The 14,900-nt window shown below is 41.8% G+C and overlaps 1 protein-coding gene across 1 annotated transcript in view; it reads left to right on the forward strand.

The window, feature by feature from the left end:
• ZPBP (zona pellucida binding protein) overlaps positions 1–14,900 on the forward strand; it is a 58,116-nt gene that overhangs the window by 26,449 nt on the left and 16,767 nt on the right. Inside the window, exon 6 of the mRNA XM_075921686.1 lies at positions 4,745–4,818. Coding sequence (XP_075777801.1) covers positions 4,745–4,818 — 74 coding nt within the window. The remainder of the gene's footprint in view (positions 1–4,744; positions 4,819–14,900) is intronic.

A 14,900-nucleotide genomic window follows, 5' to 3' on the forward strand; every position in this document is an offset into this window, starting at 1 on the left:
AGGGACCACTGTGCAACTGACAGTCTCAGTACAGTTCCTATTCTGCTCCTGGTGACAAAGTTTGTAATAAATTCTTAATAATTCAACTGCTGCTTTTATCTTCAAATTAACTGGGAGTGAGTCTAGTGGATTGAAAGACCCTAAAGCACAAGTTGAGCTTGAAGAATCCCTCTGTCATCCGTGTGTTGGAGCAAAACATTTTGGTCAAGCATTACTCCATTTTCTGTGATTTGGCATTGAGTGGAGAGCTGTAGAAATAAGAGAATAATTCACCTTCAGAACATACATTTTTGAGGGGAAAATTGTCAAGTATTGCTATCTGAAACTGTCAGCAAGAAGGGATAAAATGATACCAATACTAACTGATTCCCCTTTTTTTGGTCCAAGCTCCAAGCACATGGCCTAGAGGGAATTTTTATAGTGTAAAGTTGCAGCTCCTGCAGGAACATTACAAACATTCCCTGCAGAACAGCTGTGGAGATGCAAGATACTACCAATTGTCAGTTTCTTTCTTGTTACTGTTGGTGAAAGAATATCCAGTGGTTGCTATGTTGGGTGCATCAGTTGTCTTGCATCTCTTCTAACTTGATGTCTGTCAGTGTAATTCCTCCTTAAAATTCACTGGATAATTGAATTCTGGAACTAACAAAAGAAATTTAGTCAAATACTACCCTAGGTAGCTCCACACTCTTTTCTAATCCTTGTTATGAATCTGTTTCACAAGAAAATAAAACTCAGAGGGCTAGATTCTGTAAATCCCCATGCAGCTATTCCCCAGCCCTGTAAATACCAAAGATCCCTATCTGCCTAACATTCCACTGGTGGGCATGTGTAAAATCTCTTATGTCCCAGTGAGATCTGAAAATTAGACATTTTCTACCTCTGTCATCTACAGAGCATGATTCAGTATGTGTCCGCAGAGGCAGAGATTGTGATAGTGCTCCCGAAACAATGTAATCAAGTGGCTGTAGTACTCATTTAAGATGTAAGAGGCCTATGTACAAATTCCCATGCTTCCTGATATGGAGGAGAAGCTTAAACTCAAATCTCCCTGTCTCTAGCTCCTGAACTATGGGGTATTTTGCGGGTGAAGATCAGTCTCCCACTTGTTGTAAAATACATATTAATTGGGTTAGTGTAGGGTAAACATTTCTGAGGTAGGCTATGATATTCTGTTAAGAACCCCTATTCTAAATTTCAAGTCTGGAACAAGCACACAAACACCTTACCAAAGGCACAGTACATGAAGGTTATCCCCCCTCCTGCTTAGCCCATTGGAGGAAGGTCATCAGAGACATGACATAACATATTCAATGGTGCTAGGAACAAATGCACAGTTGTCATGTGCCCTCACTGCCTTTACTTTAATCTCCCAGGTGCAACACCAATGGATCATATCTGTGCAAAGATACCTTCCTGATGCTAACAGACACATTGCCACTTAATACATAATTGACAACTGATGTCTGCTTTGTTTAAGTACTTGTTTAACTAGATATAAGGTATTCTGTAAGCTATGCGCAGAAAAAACTATGTAACCTTTAAATTATTGCCTTAATTTTGCCTCACTGTTAGCGCCTATCCAGGGGTTTGTGATCTTCCCCCCCACCCATCACTTCATCCGCCATCAGCATCTTATATAATCCATTGTAACTTACTGTCTGGCAGTGTTCACCAAGCCTAACAGGCAAAGTGACACTCCACTAGCGTTGTGTGTAATAAACCCTCCTGCTTGCTTCATACACTCTGTCCAGATTCTGTTCCAACAGTTAGGGAGACAGAGAATGACTGGTTATAGGACTCCCTAGGATATAGGACAACCATGTTCAAGTTCTTGTTCTCCAACAGTCCAAATGGGGTTTTGAACCCTCTCTTCCATAGTTTTGGGTGAATGTGCTAAATATGGATTGGGAGAGGGCAACAAGCCCCACAATAACAACAACCACTTTTTAGATTAAGAGAGTGTCTTTGTTTAAGCACCTAACTCTAGGAGAGGGTTCAAGTGTAGAGAATCTCAAAGGGAAGTGCTACCAGTAGCCACCTAGCTCTTTTAGCCCTTCTGCCCTCTCACCATTTCCTATTGGCTAGCTTAGGCAGTCTTATTGATCAAAACTAATATGAGGCTTTGAGTGAAGACTTCTCAAGATAGTGTTTTCCTTTACACATTCTGCAGCCATAAGAATGTTTACAAGTACCCAGCTGTGCTGTCAGAAGATGTAGGTTAAGCTACTTGTATCTGTCCATAGTTGGATTTTTGAGAGCCTAGTTTCCGAGATGGATCCATTGTGCAGTCTGTTCCAATCAATGCTAATGTTAAATGTAAACTTTCAAAAACAGTGAATTTTGTAAGATATGTACTGAATTCCAAATCTACTGCCACCAGTTTTCCAAATGGCAGTTTTCCAGAAATACAGAAATGTCTACATGGTTCAGGTTAAAAATAATACAACTTTCTTCCTTACAAAGAACACCTGCTTAAACAATCTGAGCAGAAAATACAATCTCTGGCATGGGTGTAAAAGACTGTATTCTACTAGTTTTTTCAGGTGTGAGAAACAGCACAAATATATCTGGTATCTACAAAAGGGAATGCAAAATGACTTTATACAGGAGCAACAGATATCCAGAGTTTTTTTTATGGGTGACTTTCTATTAGATTCACTAGTAGCTTTTCTGCCATCATTAGAAAAGTTAAACTAGACAAAGTCCATGAGTTCGTAATAGCTGCAAGCCGGGCACTGTCATTTTAGATTTCCTGGTTCTTGCATTGAAATTCTCCTGTTCCATCACTCTAGTTCCAAAAGTCACCATATCATCAAAACAAATTCTTCCACCTAGAACTGAAATTACTGAGATTGTTAGTTTAGCTACTTCTTTGTTGTGCAATGTGGATTGCATTTGTAGTTACAGATGCAGCAGATCTTTTTGAAGAGTGAGAAATATTTGAAGTAGAAAGAATTCTCTCAGAAGACTGACATTTCTATTCATTTCCCATTTCCATTTTTGATGTTCATGAATAACCGTGTTCCTGAGCTTTGAAATTTTTTTTTAAACCTGATGGAGAAACTTGATTTGAGATCTTGCAGTATGCCCATTGCACTACCTTTCCCCCTGAAAACTCCATTTATAATGGCTGTAATGTCCATGTGAAGTGTTTGAAAGAACAAACCCTAAATGTTTCATCACACCAGTCATTAATAGTTTCTCTTCTAAATCTCAGTCATTACTGGGGGACTTCAGGTTATATAATCTAGATATTGAGAGTTCTTGACTGCTATTTAGACAATGTAAACAGCCTATGACAAATATAAAAGTTTCCTAGTCCATGTAAGGTAGGGGTGGGCAAAATGTGGCCCACAGGCTGGATCCAGCTGCTAAGCTTAGGACCATCAGGTCTACTGGGATCATGTACCTCTAGGTGCCATGTACCCCCAGCGGGGAGAGACTTTGCTTCCTGGCCCTGCTCCCAACACAATCATTGTAGCTCCCAAATTGGCCCACAGGAGCTACGAGGATTGTGCTGATGATGAGGGCAGCGCACAAAGTCCCCTATCCTCCTGGTGCAGGGCGCAGAGAGGGACATGGTCACAACAGTTGGCTGCTTTAAGCAGCCTGGGGCTGCAGCAGGTAGGAAGTCTGTCTTAGGCAGCTCCCACCCAGCAGGACCTTAAGTTAGCACGTTCTGGCCAGAGCCCGCATGTGCACCCTGCCACCTCCCAAACTTAACTCCCTGTCCCAGGTCACCAACCAAATCCTCGGCACACCGCCTCCACCCAGGTAAATCTAATGCCAAATGCTGGAGAGCAGCTCTTTAATCTCTCGTTAATATTCTTCAAACCCCCCCCATAATAGTGAATTGGTGTTTCTTAATCTCCCCAAAATAGGGATCTGTATAGGCAGATGATTGCATAAGTGTAAACATTTGTCTATATTGATCCACTCTTCTCACCATCTTTCATATCAGAGTTGTATAAAGATTCATCATAAAATAGAAGGAACAGTGGTAGTTAGTGTTGCAGTTCGTTTGTAGCCATTCAGGTTCAGGCATGAACCTATATCTATAGAGCATGCATGTTTCATAAGAATGTAGGTCCATAAGACAATAATTTTGAAGAACTAAAGTTACTGAAGTAATACTTGTTATATTCTACTTATTAGTCTTTCACTAGAAAGGAACTGATCATTGGAAGCACTAGGGATTGCAATGGCTTTTCTTTGAGGGAGGCTCAAGAACTTCCTTGCAGAAATAATTGATCAGAACTTTGTACTTTTGGAGTTCCTGCCTGGCCAAGCACCCAAAACATCAACCCAACAGTGATATATTAAGATCTATACCTTAATTAAACAGCTACTGCAGTTAATGAATTATAACATGGATTGCTCATGTGAATTAAAAGAATTAGAATATTTATAAATTGGTAGACTTCTAAGATTATTAATTTCTTAGGAATCAAAATCTATAAATAAGTATTGCATCCAATCACACTTTAAAAAAAAGAGATACCAATATTTAAGTGCATTAAATCTTCGTAAGAGGAAAATAATTATTTTTAAGGCAGTTTATATTTATAATTATTTATAATTATTTATAATTTCAGTATAGTTGCTTCAAGTATAGTGAGAAATGTAATTTTATTAATTTGAAAAGAAAACCTTAAAGTTTTATTTTCTGGGACATTAGCAAGTTTAATGTTGATTTCAGTGTATTTGTTCCCTTGTAAAGTAGAGTATGTTTTATTTACAGTTTCTTCTTTAGATTCAGAAAAAAGCAACAATCCATGTCAAACGAATTGTGATACTACTAAAAGATTAAACAAGGTACTGTAGATAAATCAAAAAATATGAAGACCAGGAAATATAATTATCCAGTTCTTTCTAGTGCCAACAAACTGATTTGAATAATGCGTCTAATAACTAAAAATGTTATTGTGTGCAAATGGATGTACCAGTGAACACTTAAGCATAATTTACCACCTAGTGATATTGTTTAGTTTTTAGTTTGTCATGTGGAAAAGGGTGAATTGCATTATGGCTCTATTTGGAGAACAGACTTGAGTTGTTTCATTTCAAGTAATGAGATAATTACACAGAAGTAAAGTATTGAGAATGAATAGTAGTAAAACAATTAAGTGGTTTGAACATAAAGTATTTTACACATCTAACCAGAATATGCAACAAAACAAGCTTTTACATAATTTGAAAGTAACCCTGATGTTGATGTGTGACTTTAAAAAGTAGTGCTACAGTAAGACAGAAAAAGTTAAATAATTGCCTTACATTGTTAGTATATTACATATAATATAATATAGAGGATATTTTTCAGAACTGTGGCGTACTAAATTACACTTCAGAAGATAAATGTATTTTTAGTTTGCTGATTCCTGAAACAAAGATTTTATCAAACCTTCAAAATTCAGTTAGAGTTTTTTTTCACTTCACAAAAGGACAAAATTTTGTGCATTTTTGTATCATTGATATATTCCGATTATAACTTCAGAGAGCTCAACCAATTGAAACAAACTTGAGATGATTTAATCATTCAGATTATTCAAAATACTCTTTGGACCATGGATCAGTGACAACTTACACTATTGGAGGGATTTCCTACCCTTCCTTCCTCCCTTTTAACATCTGTTTGTCCAAAATGCCTAGGAAATACTTGGAAAAAAAAATATCTTTGTTAGAAATTCAAAATCCTCTAGCCTTTCAAGTGAGTGCTGAAAGAACTCTTAATCTACATCCAGGTTATCAAATGCATCCATCATAACAGAGAAATGCTATATTGATTTTTCTGATAATTCTAATGATAAAAGTTCATATGCATCTTAGGGATGTTAAATTTTGATTAATCAACTAATCAAGTAGTCGATGGAATTTTAATCGACTACTCGATTAGTCAGTGGGGCTTGCCCCGGGTTCCCCACTGCACCTCTGCCTTTGAAATGTAGTAAGAGCTGCCTGCTGCAATATTTCAAAGGCAGAAGTTCAGTGGGGAACCCGGGGCAAGCAGGGACTCAAGCAGTCCCTGTTCACACCAGTTGCTGACTGCTGTGCTTCTGTTGTCTAAATGTAGCAAGAGCCCTGTGGGGCTCCTGTTCTAAGGCAAAAAAGACCACATTGGCACCAAAGCCGACACAGTACACTGCACCTACAGGGCACTTAGACTCCTCCATGCAGACTGCATCCAAACCAGTGCTGTGGACATGCACCAAGTTGACCCCAGTATGAACCGATGCTGCTCCTGTATTGGCTACAGTGCATACAGAAACTGCTCCCATATCCACCTTGGTACCAGTATTCTCCACAACACATCCTCTAACATCACATGAGGATCTGGTGGTGGCCTCATTTGGTACCAATGGCACTCCAACACTCGAAGGACGAAGCAGGCTTGCCACATCCATCCAGCTCTTTTCCCCCATTCTCCGGTGATGAAGAGGATGATGATGAGGCGATTTCATTCTCTCCACAACATTCATCACAAAAACCTACATCATACCCCCAGCAACAGCAAAACCGGGGTCAGATGTGATAGCTAGTCCCTTAATTCACTCCCATACATTTTCCTCTACCCTCACAGAGATGGGGCCATGGTCTCCTTATAGAGTGCGGATGGCTACAACCCATGCCCCAGTGCCTCAAAAACCACAGCCAGCACCTTTAAGACCATCATAGTCAACTAGATACGAGACAGCCCAGGCAGACATTGAGGACATAGAGGACACCCAGCAGGATGAATCTCTCCCTCCAACTCACTGTTGTCATTATCTCCTCACAATTATGCCTCCACCCCCAACAGCAGGGATGATTTTAAGTCCTTTCACAACATATTTAAATGAGCAGCTGACTTGCTGGAAACAGAGGTATCCCTCCTTCTTCCTCATCCAAGGGAGCAGATAGAAAATACTACATCCCAGTGAAAGGATCAGAGTTTTTATTACTCACCCAGCTCCCAATTCCTTGGTCATAGAGGCTGTTCACCCAAGAGGAACACAGGTCCACTTCCGATTTACACCTAATGACAAAGATTGGAAGAGGCAAGATATATTCGGAAGGAAGGCATATTCCTAGGCCTAGCTGCAATTTAGGATTGCCAATTACTTGGCATTGTTAGCAAATCTAATTTTTTTTGAAAAAATGATTTTTTTTATGGAATAGCTCCCAAAGGAACATAAAAACCCCATCCCTGTTCCTTTCCAGGGATCCTTTCCCACAAGATATTCCTACAACGGGAGATAGACAAACTCCTCAGTATAGGAGCTACAGAGCAAGTACCAATTCAACATAGGGGAAAGGGTTTTTATTCCTGTTACTACTTAACATCCAAAAAGACAGGGAAGATGGAGACCCATATTGGACATATGCTGAGTAAACAGATTTCTAAAGAAGCAGCACTTTACTATGGTCACTCACACAAAGATAATCCCATCTCTAGAGAAAGGAAATTGGATGTCATCCCTCGATATACAAGACACTTACTTTCATATCACAATTTCTCCATCACACGGGAAATTTCTCTGATTCAATCTGAGACCAGCATTACCAGTGCTGTGTTCTGTCCTTTGGCCTAGCAATGGCCTCAAGGGTATTCTCCAAGGTTCTAGCAGTAGCAATTTCACATCTCAGGAAGTCAGGAGTTTTAATCTTCCCATATTTAGATGACTGTCTATACTAGATCCCACAGCTCAGGTATCAACCTTCTATATGGCATGCACTATCAGCCTTTTCAGCACTTTGGGACTTGAAACAAACAACCAAAAGTTCCAAGAACTGGAATTTACAGGGGCAACAATGGACTGTATCCATGTGCAACCCAGACTACCATCATTTCCAAGCATCATTTCCAGACAACCATACCATCATTTCCAAGCATCATCAGCTCAAGGCATCTTGAGTAATCCCAGGGTTTCATCCAGGCAATGCCTTCAACTGTTTGGCCATTTGTCAGCCATGACATATGTGATAAGACTTGCCAGGCTTCACATGCGCTGCCTACAAACATGGCTTCACACCTGATTTTGACCTCATGGGCATCATCTACAGAAATCCCTCCAGCATCCCCAAAAGAGTAAAACAGTTGCTACATTGGTGGCTACAATCAAATAATCTATGTGCTAGAGTACCATTCCAACAAAAGCCTCCTTTAGTCACGGTTACTATGGATGCGTCTCTAGAGGGATGGTGTGCACATCTGAATAATCATAGCATTCAGGGAAAATGGTCCCCAGTAAAACATATCAATGTACTATAGCTTTGAGCTGTCAGGTATTTATGCCAATATTTCCTTTCATTCATTTGCAACAAAGCAGTAAGAATTCTCATGGATGGTATGTTTTATATATACCATCCAGGAGGTGCAAGGTAATATCACCTATGCACGGATGCCATTAACCTATAACATTGGTGCACAAAGAACCAAGTAGACATTTCTGTTGCTTACCTCCCAGGAAAACAAAATGTCATGACAGACCATCTAAGCAGAAATTTCCTTCAGAAATACAATTGGGAAATCCACCCTCAAGTCTTGCATTAGGTATGTCAATCATGGGGCTTTCTAGAAATAGACTTGTTCACCACATATCACAATGCAAAATGCCTCAGATACTGCTTCTGAAGTGGCCTGGACAAGAACTCCATGCGGAATGCCCTTATAATCAGGTAGTCAGATTCATGTACATCTTTCTCCCCATTCCACTGCTCAGCAAACTTATATGGAAAATAAAGCAAGACAGGGCTCAAGTAATTCTAATAGCACCCTGATAGCCCAGGCAGATATGGTTCCCCTACCTAGCCCAGATGGCCATAGCCCCTCAGTTTAGATTTCCACAGATTCCAAATGTCCTATTTCAGGACTCTGGACGCATCCTTCATCCAGATATCCAGTATGGTCCTTGAAGGGCTAGCAGGATTGCACTTAACCTTTTTGGAGAAAGTTGAACAGTTAATCGCGACTAGCCGGAAATCAAGTATCAGAAAAACTCACTCTCAGAAGTGGCAACATTTTAAACTTTGGACTGCAGAACACACTATAATCCCACATTCAGCACATCTACCTAAAGTGCTGAATTACATGCTCTCCCTAAAGAAGCAGAGCCTTTTATACTGTTCCATTAACAGCCACCTGGCAGCAATATCAAGCGGGCATTTGCCTATAAATGGTCACTTGGTCTTTGCTCACCCAGCCATAAAGGGTTTTTGAAGGGACTCGATAATGCTTTTCCTCTACTAAAGCAGTCATCTCCTTGGTGGGATTTTAAACTTGGTTCTCACAACATTGACGGGGCAACCTTTTGCATCAATGCCAACTTGCTCATTACTACATCTTTCAATGAAGGTAGCCTACCTCATTGCCATCATCACAGCAAGAAGAGTCAGTGAGATTGCTGCATTCATGGCCGACCCTCTGTTTACAATTTTCTGCAAGGACAACATAGCGCTTACCTCACCCAAAATTCCTTCCAAGGTCATGTCACTATTCCATGTTAATTAACTGATGGACCTACCTATCTTCCACCCAAAATGGTATCGATATGCCAATGTTGCGTGCCTCCACATGTTAGATATACTCCAGGAACTTGAATTTTATCTAGACCAGACAAAACAATTTAGACAGTCCCCTACACTTTTTCTATCAATAGCAGACCATTCTAAGGGCCAAGCTATTTCTAAATGAAGACTTTCTAAGTACGTATCTTACTGTAATAGAATGTGCTATTCATTGAATTATATACCGGTCCCTGACCAGATACAAACTCACTCCATTAGGGCAGTCTCTACATCAACTGCATTTCTTCATAATTTCCACATTACTGATATTTGCAAAGCTGCAACATGGGCTTCAACTCCTACCTTTATGAACATCATGCCCTGGACAAGTATGCAGCATAAGACACAATTCTGCCTAGTAGTTATTCTGTGGCCCACACTAAATATCCAAAGTCCCACCTTCCAAATTCTCAGGATACTGCTCCGAAGTCTCCTACAATGGAGCACCGACATGGACACTCCTCAAAGAAGAAAAGGAGGTTACTCACTTCACGCAGTAACTGGTGTTCTTCAAGATGGGTGTCCCTGTGGGTGCTCCATGACCCTCCCTCCTCCCCTCTGCTTCAGTAGAGAAGGAACTGAGGGACAGTTGACAATGCATGTGCCAGTACACTCACTATGCAGCAAGATGGCAGCACACATGTGCATCGGCACCTAGAATACTGGTGCTAAAAATATCCCACTATAAGCGCAGGAGTGCTGAAATACCTACAGTGGAGCACCCACAGGGGATACCCATTTCAAATAACACCAGTAACTGCACAAGTTGAGTAAATTCTTTTATCATCTCCTTTTGCAGGTCACATTTAAAGCTTTTTATAAAGCATGAGTTCCATGAATGTTACTGAAAGCAGAATTTGCTCTATTGAATCTGGTCAGGTCTTTTGCTTGTTATATTGAGAGTTAGTATGCAGCAAGATGGGATGTAAATTTACAGCACACTAGCTTACTGTGCAATTACCGGCTGTTTGTACTCTGCCATATGTGGACAGTAGGGAGTGCTACTACCTCTGAAAAAAATTCTTTATTGGCTCCTGCAGAGTAAATTACTTCCATACTAGTAAAAAGGGTTCACAGCAATTATCTTTAATACACATCAGTTTGAGGAGGAATTACACATGCTGTAGAGTTATATCAAGCAGATAACTTCTCTGTTAAACATTAAAGAGCTATACATTCCCCTTGACAAGATTCTTTTTCACTAACATACACAAACGGGCCCAGTGCTGGCCTCACATAGTTTCTACCTGGCAAAGAGAGAAATAAGGTGGTTACTAGTTTTATAGACAGCTTATCTTCCTGTCTGTTCATCTTAGCTCTCTGGTCTTGTCTCAAGGGAATCTGAGACAGGAGCTGGTTGTCTCGAGATTCCTCAGGCTCACAATCCTACTCGAGCAGAGTTTTGGCTACTCTGCATAGCAGTGTTGCAAGTTACTTCAAGTGTTAATATTAAGGAATCCCCCCAAAACAAAAGTAATGCTTTAGTCTTATACTTTTTCCTTAAAGGAATCACATTTCTTAAAAGCATGCACAGTGGGCACATGGTTACTAATTGTTACCTTTTTAGTATTTTAAAAGGGACTAGAGAAGGTAGTACCAAGCACTCAAAGATCACCCCATGTTCACTCACTCATCAGTCATCACACAGAGCGCCAGAGTGAATGTTTCTGTAAGCAGGTTGGCTTGTGGTCTATGCTGGAACTTTATACATGTGATATTTACCTTTGAATAGGCCATATTTGCTGACCATTACTGATTGTATGTGCAGGCTTTGGCAGTTCTTTATCACATTTGCTTCTGCTTAAATGAAACTGTTACCTGTCCTCGGACTAGCCAGGGAATCAACTTTGACAAAGGGCCACTGGAGCTGTACTGGGGTTGTTTATTAGCATAGATTCTTAAGGGTACGGTGGTACGTGTATGCACACACACTCTCTCTCTCATATATATATATATATATATATGCTGGCAGTTTGGATGCAGGCTACAAGCAGCGAGAGTTCGTTTGTTTCACAGGTGGCTGAAACTGGCTAAATAAGAGCCTCCTGGAGACTCGGCTACAAAGCAATGAAAGACCACCAGAGTCCCTTTGGATTTGCGGGAGGGCTTTACTTTCTCTGGGTCAGTCCTAGGCTTCTGCTGTGCTGTTACATCTTGTCCAAAAAAAAAAGAGAGATTCCTGCTGGCCACTTATGACTTTAATTTATATACTTTGCAGAGTTCTTTCTTGCTTTGAAAGGTTAGAGGTTGAACTGTCTTTTCATTGGGTATTTTTCATTCACATGTCTTCACTCATTCTATGGATTACATACATATTCATAAGCACGGATATAATTAAGCAGTGTGATTTCTAAGCAAAGTCTTGCCTTATTGCCTTTGACATAGCAGGAAGCCTAACATAAATTGGATTGTTTAAGATAGCAGAAGGCTTAACATAGATTGTATTGTGAGAGCCAGAGCCAAGGGTAAAAGGGGGTGGGGGAGAATAGCCCTACAGAAACCTGCTCTCAGGATCCTCTGCAGTCATCCAGCCATGTTTAAGTTGTGTTAAGTTATGCTCACACTATTCATTCAGTATAGCCACACCAATTTGGCACCATCCCAACATTACGTACTAAATGTTCCATAGCAGTAAATAATAAACTATGGAACTGTTAGTGCATGGTTGCAGGATTCACACTTAAGTTAGGCTACAGAACACTAATAGATTTTTACACCAGCTCTTTGCATACTAACTCTTTATAAACAAGACCATTCTCATCTTCAACTTCTCATCATTAGAAATCTTCCAAATTAGAATATGAACAACTTTTCGGTTATGTTAGATTTTGCATTAGCAGAGTTTACCAGGAAATCAAGGTTTGTGATACTATGGAATTGTGCTGTTAAGGTAGCATGACCATGACTAAATGATACACTTTTATAAAGTTTACAAACCTAATTTTTTTATTTTTAATTTTTTTTTTGCGGGTGGTATTTGGGTAATACTAAGTTAGGACCAAATTTGTAAAACCATCTAAAGTTTTAATGTGTGTTCCTTTTATATTTTTGAGACAGACTAACGTAAGTTGCATGTGGTACTGTGCCACAAGGGGAAGTTGGCCATGGCACCACCATGGTCTCCTCAGAGGCAATGCTCTCTATCTGGAGGATTGTCGAAGGTATCACCTCTGTGAGATGAGAGATGCAGAGGCCCCAACCTGGCCCAGTCCTTGGTCTGTCCCAGGACCTCTGAGGGCAGCAGGTGGGACTCCCCAGGATTTTGGCAGAGGTCTTCAGAGGCACACGTTCCTGCTCCCTCCACCCTGCATATGGGATTAGCTCCTGAAGCCACTCCTCCTCTTGGCCTCAAGGTCTGAGCACTGTATGAGGGACAGGTCCCCGGCACAGCACCACTCACCTTGCTGGTACCACTCTCTGGCTCATAACTTCCTGCAGTGTGTCTGTGAGGAAAGCAGGGACTGGTGGTCCCACTCAACTTCATGGCGTGGTTTCAGCTGATTAGCTAGTGGCTCTGGGACAGGTGCTAGTCATGAGATGGCCAGCCACCGTTGCCCATACTGCAGATCCCAGAGTGGATGATGCTTGCCGGACCCCACTGCTCTTCTGCATCCAGGGTGTTGGCCCAGTGTGCAGTACTGCACCCGTGCCAACCCTTGCTCGTAGTTCCCTGGCACTGCACTCTGTCATCCTGGCCTCGGACCAAGCCTAAGTGCCCGTGGTGCAAGCTCCTTGTCCAACACCTCCAGTACAACAAACTGAACTCTAGTTGTTACAGTGGCCAATGGTCTGGTTGTCTCAATGGTACCCTGGAACCTGTGGGGGTTCTCTCTATCATCTCAGGTACTGTGCTCAGTAGCTAGTATGCCAAAGGCATTATTAACCTCTTCTGTCTGTGTTAAATGCCTCCCAGCAGGAGAAGCAGAGAGCTAAGATATAGGCACGGGCCTCCTCTGATCTCGAGGAGGTTCCCTCAGCACAGGCCTCCTCCTCCTCTCCAGATGAGACCATTGTAGGCCTTCCACAGTGGTGCCCCCCAATGATGTATGGGCTCACCAAGACTTCCTTAAGAGGGTGACCACTAACTTGAACCTCCAAGTGGAGGAAATTGAGGAGCAGGAGGATACCCTTTTTGGGGAGTTGGGTCAGTCAGCTCTGGCTAGTTACTCCTCCACAATGAGGTGGCCAAGATTGCCATGGCCCTGTGGGAAATGCCCTCCTCCATTACTCCTATACCTAAGGGTGGAAAGTAAGTACTTCATCCTAGCGAAAAGGCATGAGTACCTTTTTCTCTCACCCTACCCCTAACTCCCTGGTGGTGGAAGCCATTAACCACTGGGTAAGGCAAGGTCAGCTCAGGGCGGCTCTGAAAAATAAGGACTCAATGAGGCTGGACTTAATCAGGAGAAAGCTTTAAAGTCTTCCAGCTTACAGCTTTGGGTGCTAAATTACCAGGCCATCATAGCTTGCTCTGATATAAACATGTAGCAGGCTATCACCAAGCTTGAGTTCTCTCTGAGGTATCAAGGAAGAAATTTTGTGCTTTTCCAGAGGAGGGGACAATGGCTGTTAGAGTGGTGCCCCAGGCTGCTTCTGATGTGGTGGCTTGTTCCATTGACCATTTTCATGTGGAAGGCCTTGTAGTGCTTCTCTCCAGCCTCTCCCCTGAGGCACAGCAATCTCTTCAGGATTTCCCCTTTGCTGGGGCAGCCCTGATGCAGAGGCTCATCAGCGCGTAAGAAATTCAGGCCTCAAATTCAGGCCTATCTGCTGAGCCTTCCCAACTTTACCAGGACTTGGGGCAGAGCAAATATAAGGGGTTTAGGTAGAGGCAGTCCAAATCTTGCTCTTCTATGCAGCCCAGCTCCTCCCATCCTATGGTTGCCTCCAAGCACCCGTTTTGAAGGTATGATCAAGGACAGCATATCTTTCACACTGCCAGATTCAACCCTGTAACCTTTTCACACCACCTGCATCTTTTTCCTTCTGCCCTGGTGCTCTATAGCTACAGACCTGCATGGACTGAACTGTTAGCTGGTATGGCTCTAGTTCAGTATGGTATCCCTGGCCTCTGTCATTCCCTTCCTGGACCTGGGAGAATGGAACACCATCCTCGATCTCAAGGATATTTATGTTTGTCAAGGGTCACAGACATTTCCTACAGATATGGTGGGAACAAACCACTACCAGTTTGTGGTCCTTTTGCTTCGCCTTGTCACAGCCCCTTGGGTTTTTACCAAATGTATGTTGGTGGTGGCTGCACACCTCAGATAACAAGGGGTACAGATCTACCCTTACCTGGACAACTGGCTCATCAAGGGCGACTCGTACTCTAACATCTGCATGCATGTGGA

The sequence above is a fragment of the Pelodiscus sinensis genome, chromosome 2 (assembly GCF_049634645.1).
Source record: "Pelodiscus sinensis isolate JC-2024 chromosome 2, ASM4963464v1, whole genome shotgun sequence".
In the NCBI taxonomy this organism is placed as follows: domain Eukaryota; kingdom Metazoa; phylum Chordata; order Testudines; family Trionychidae; genus Pelodiscus; species Pelodiscus sinensis.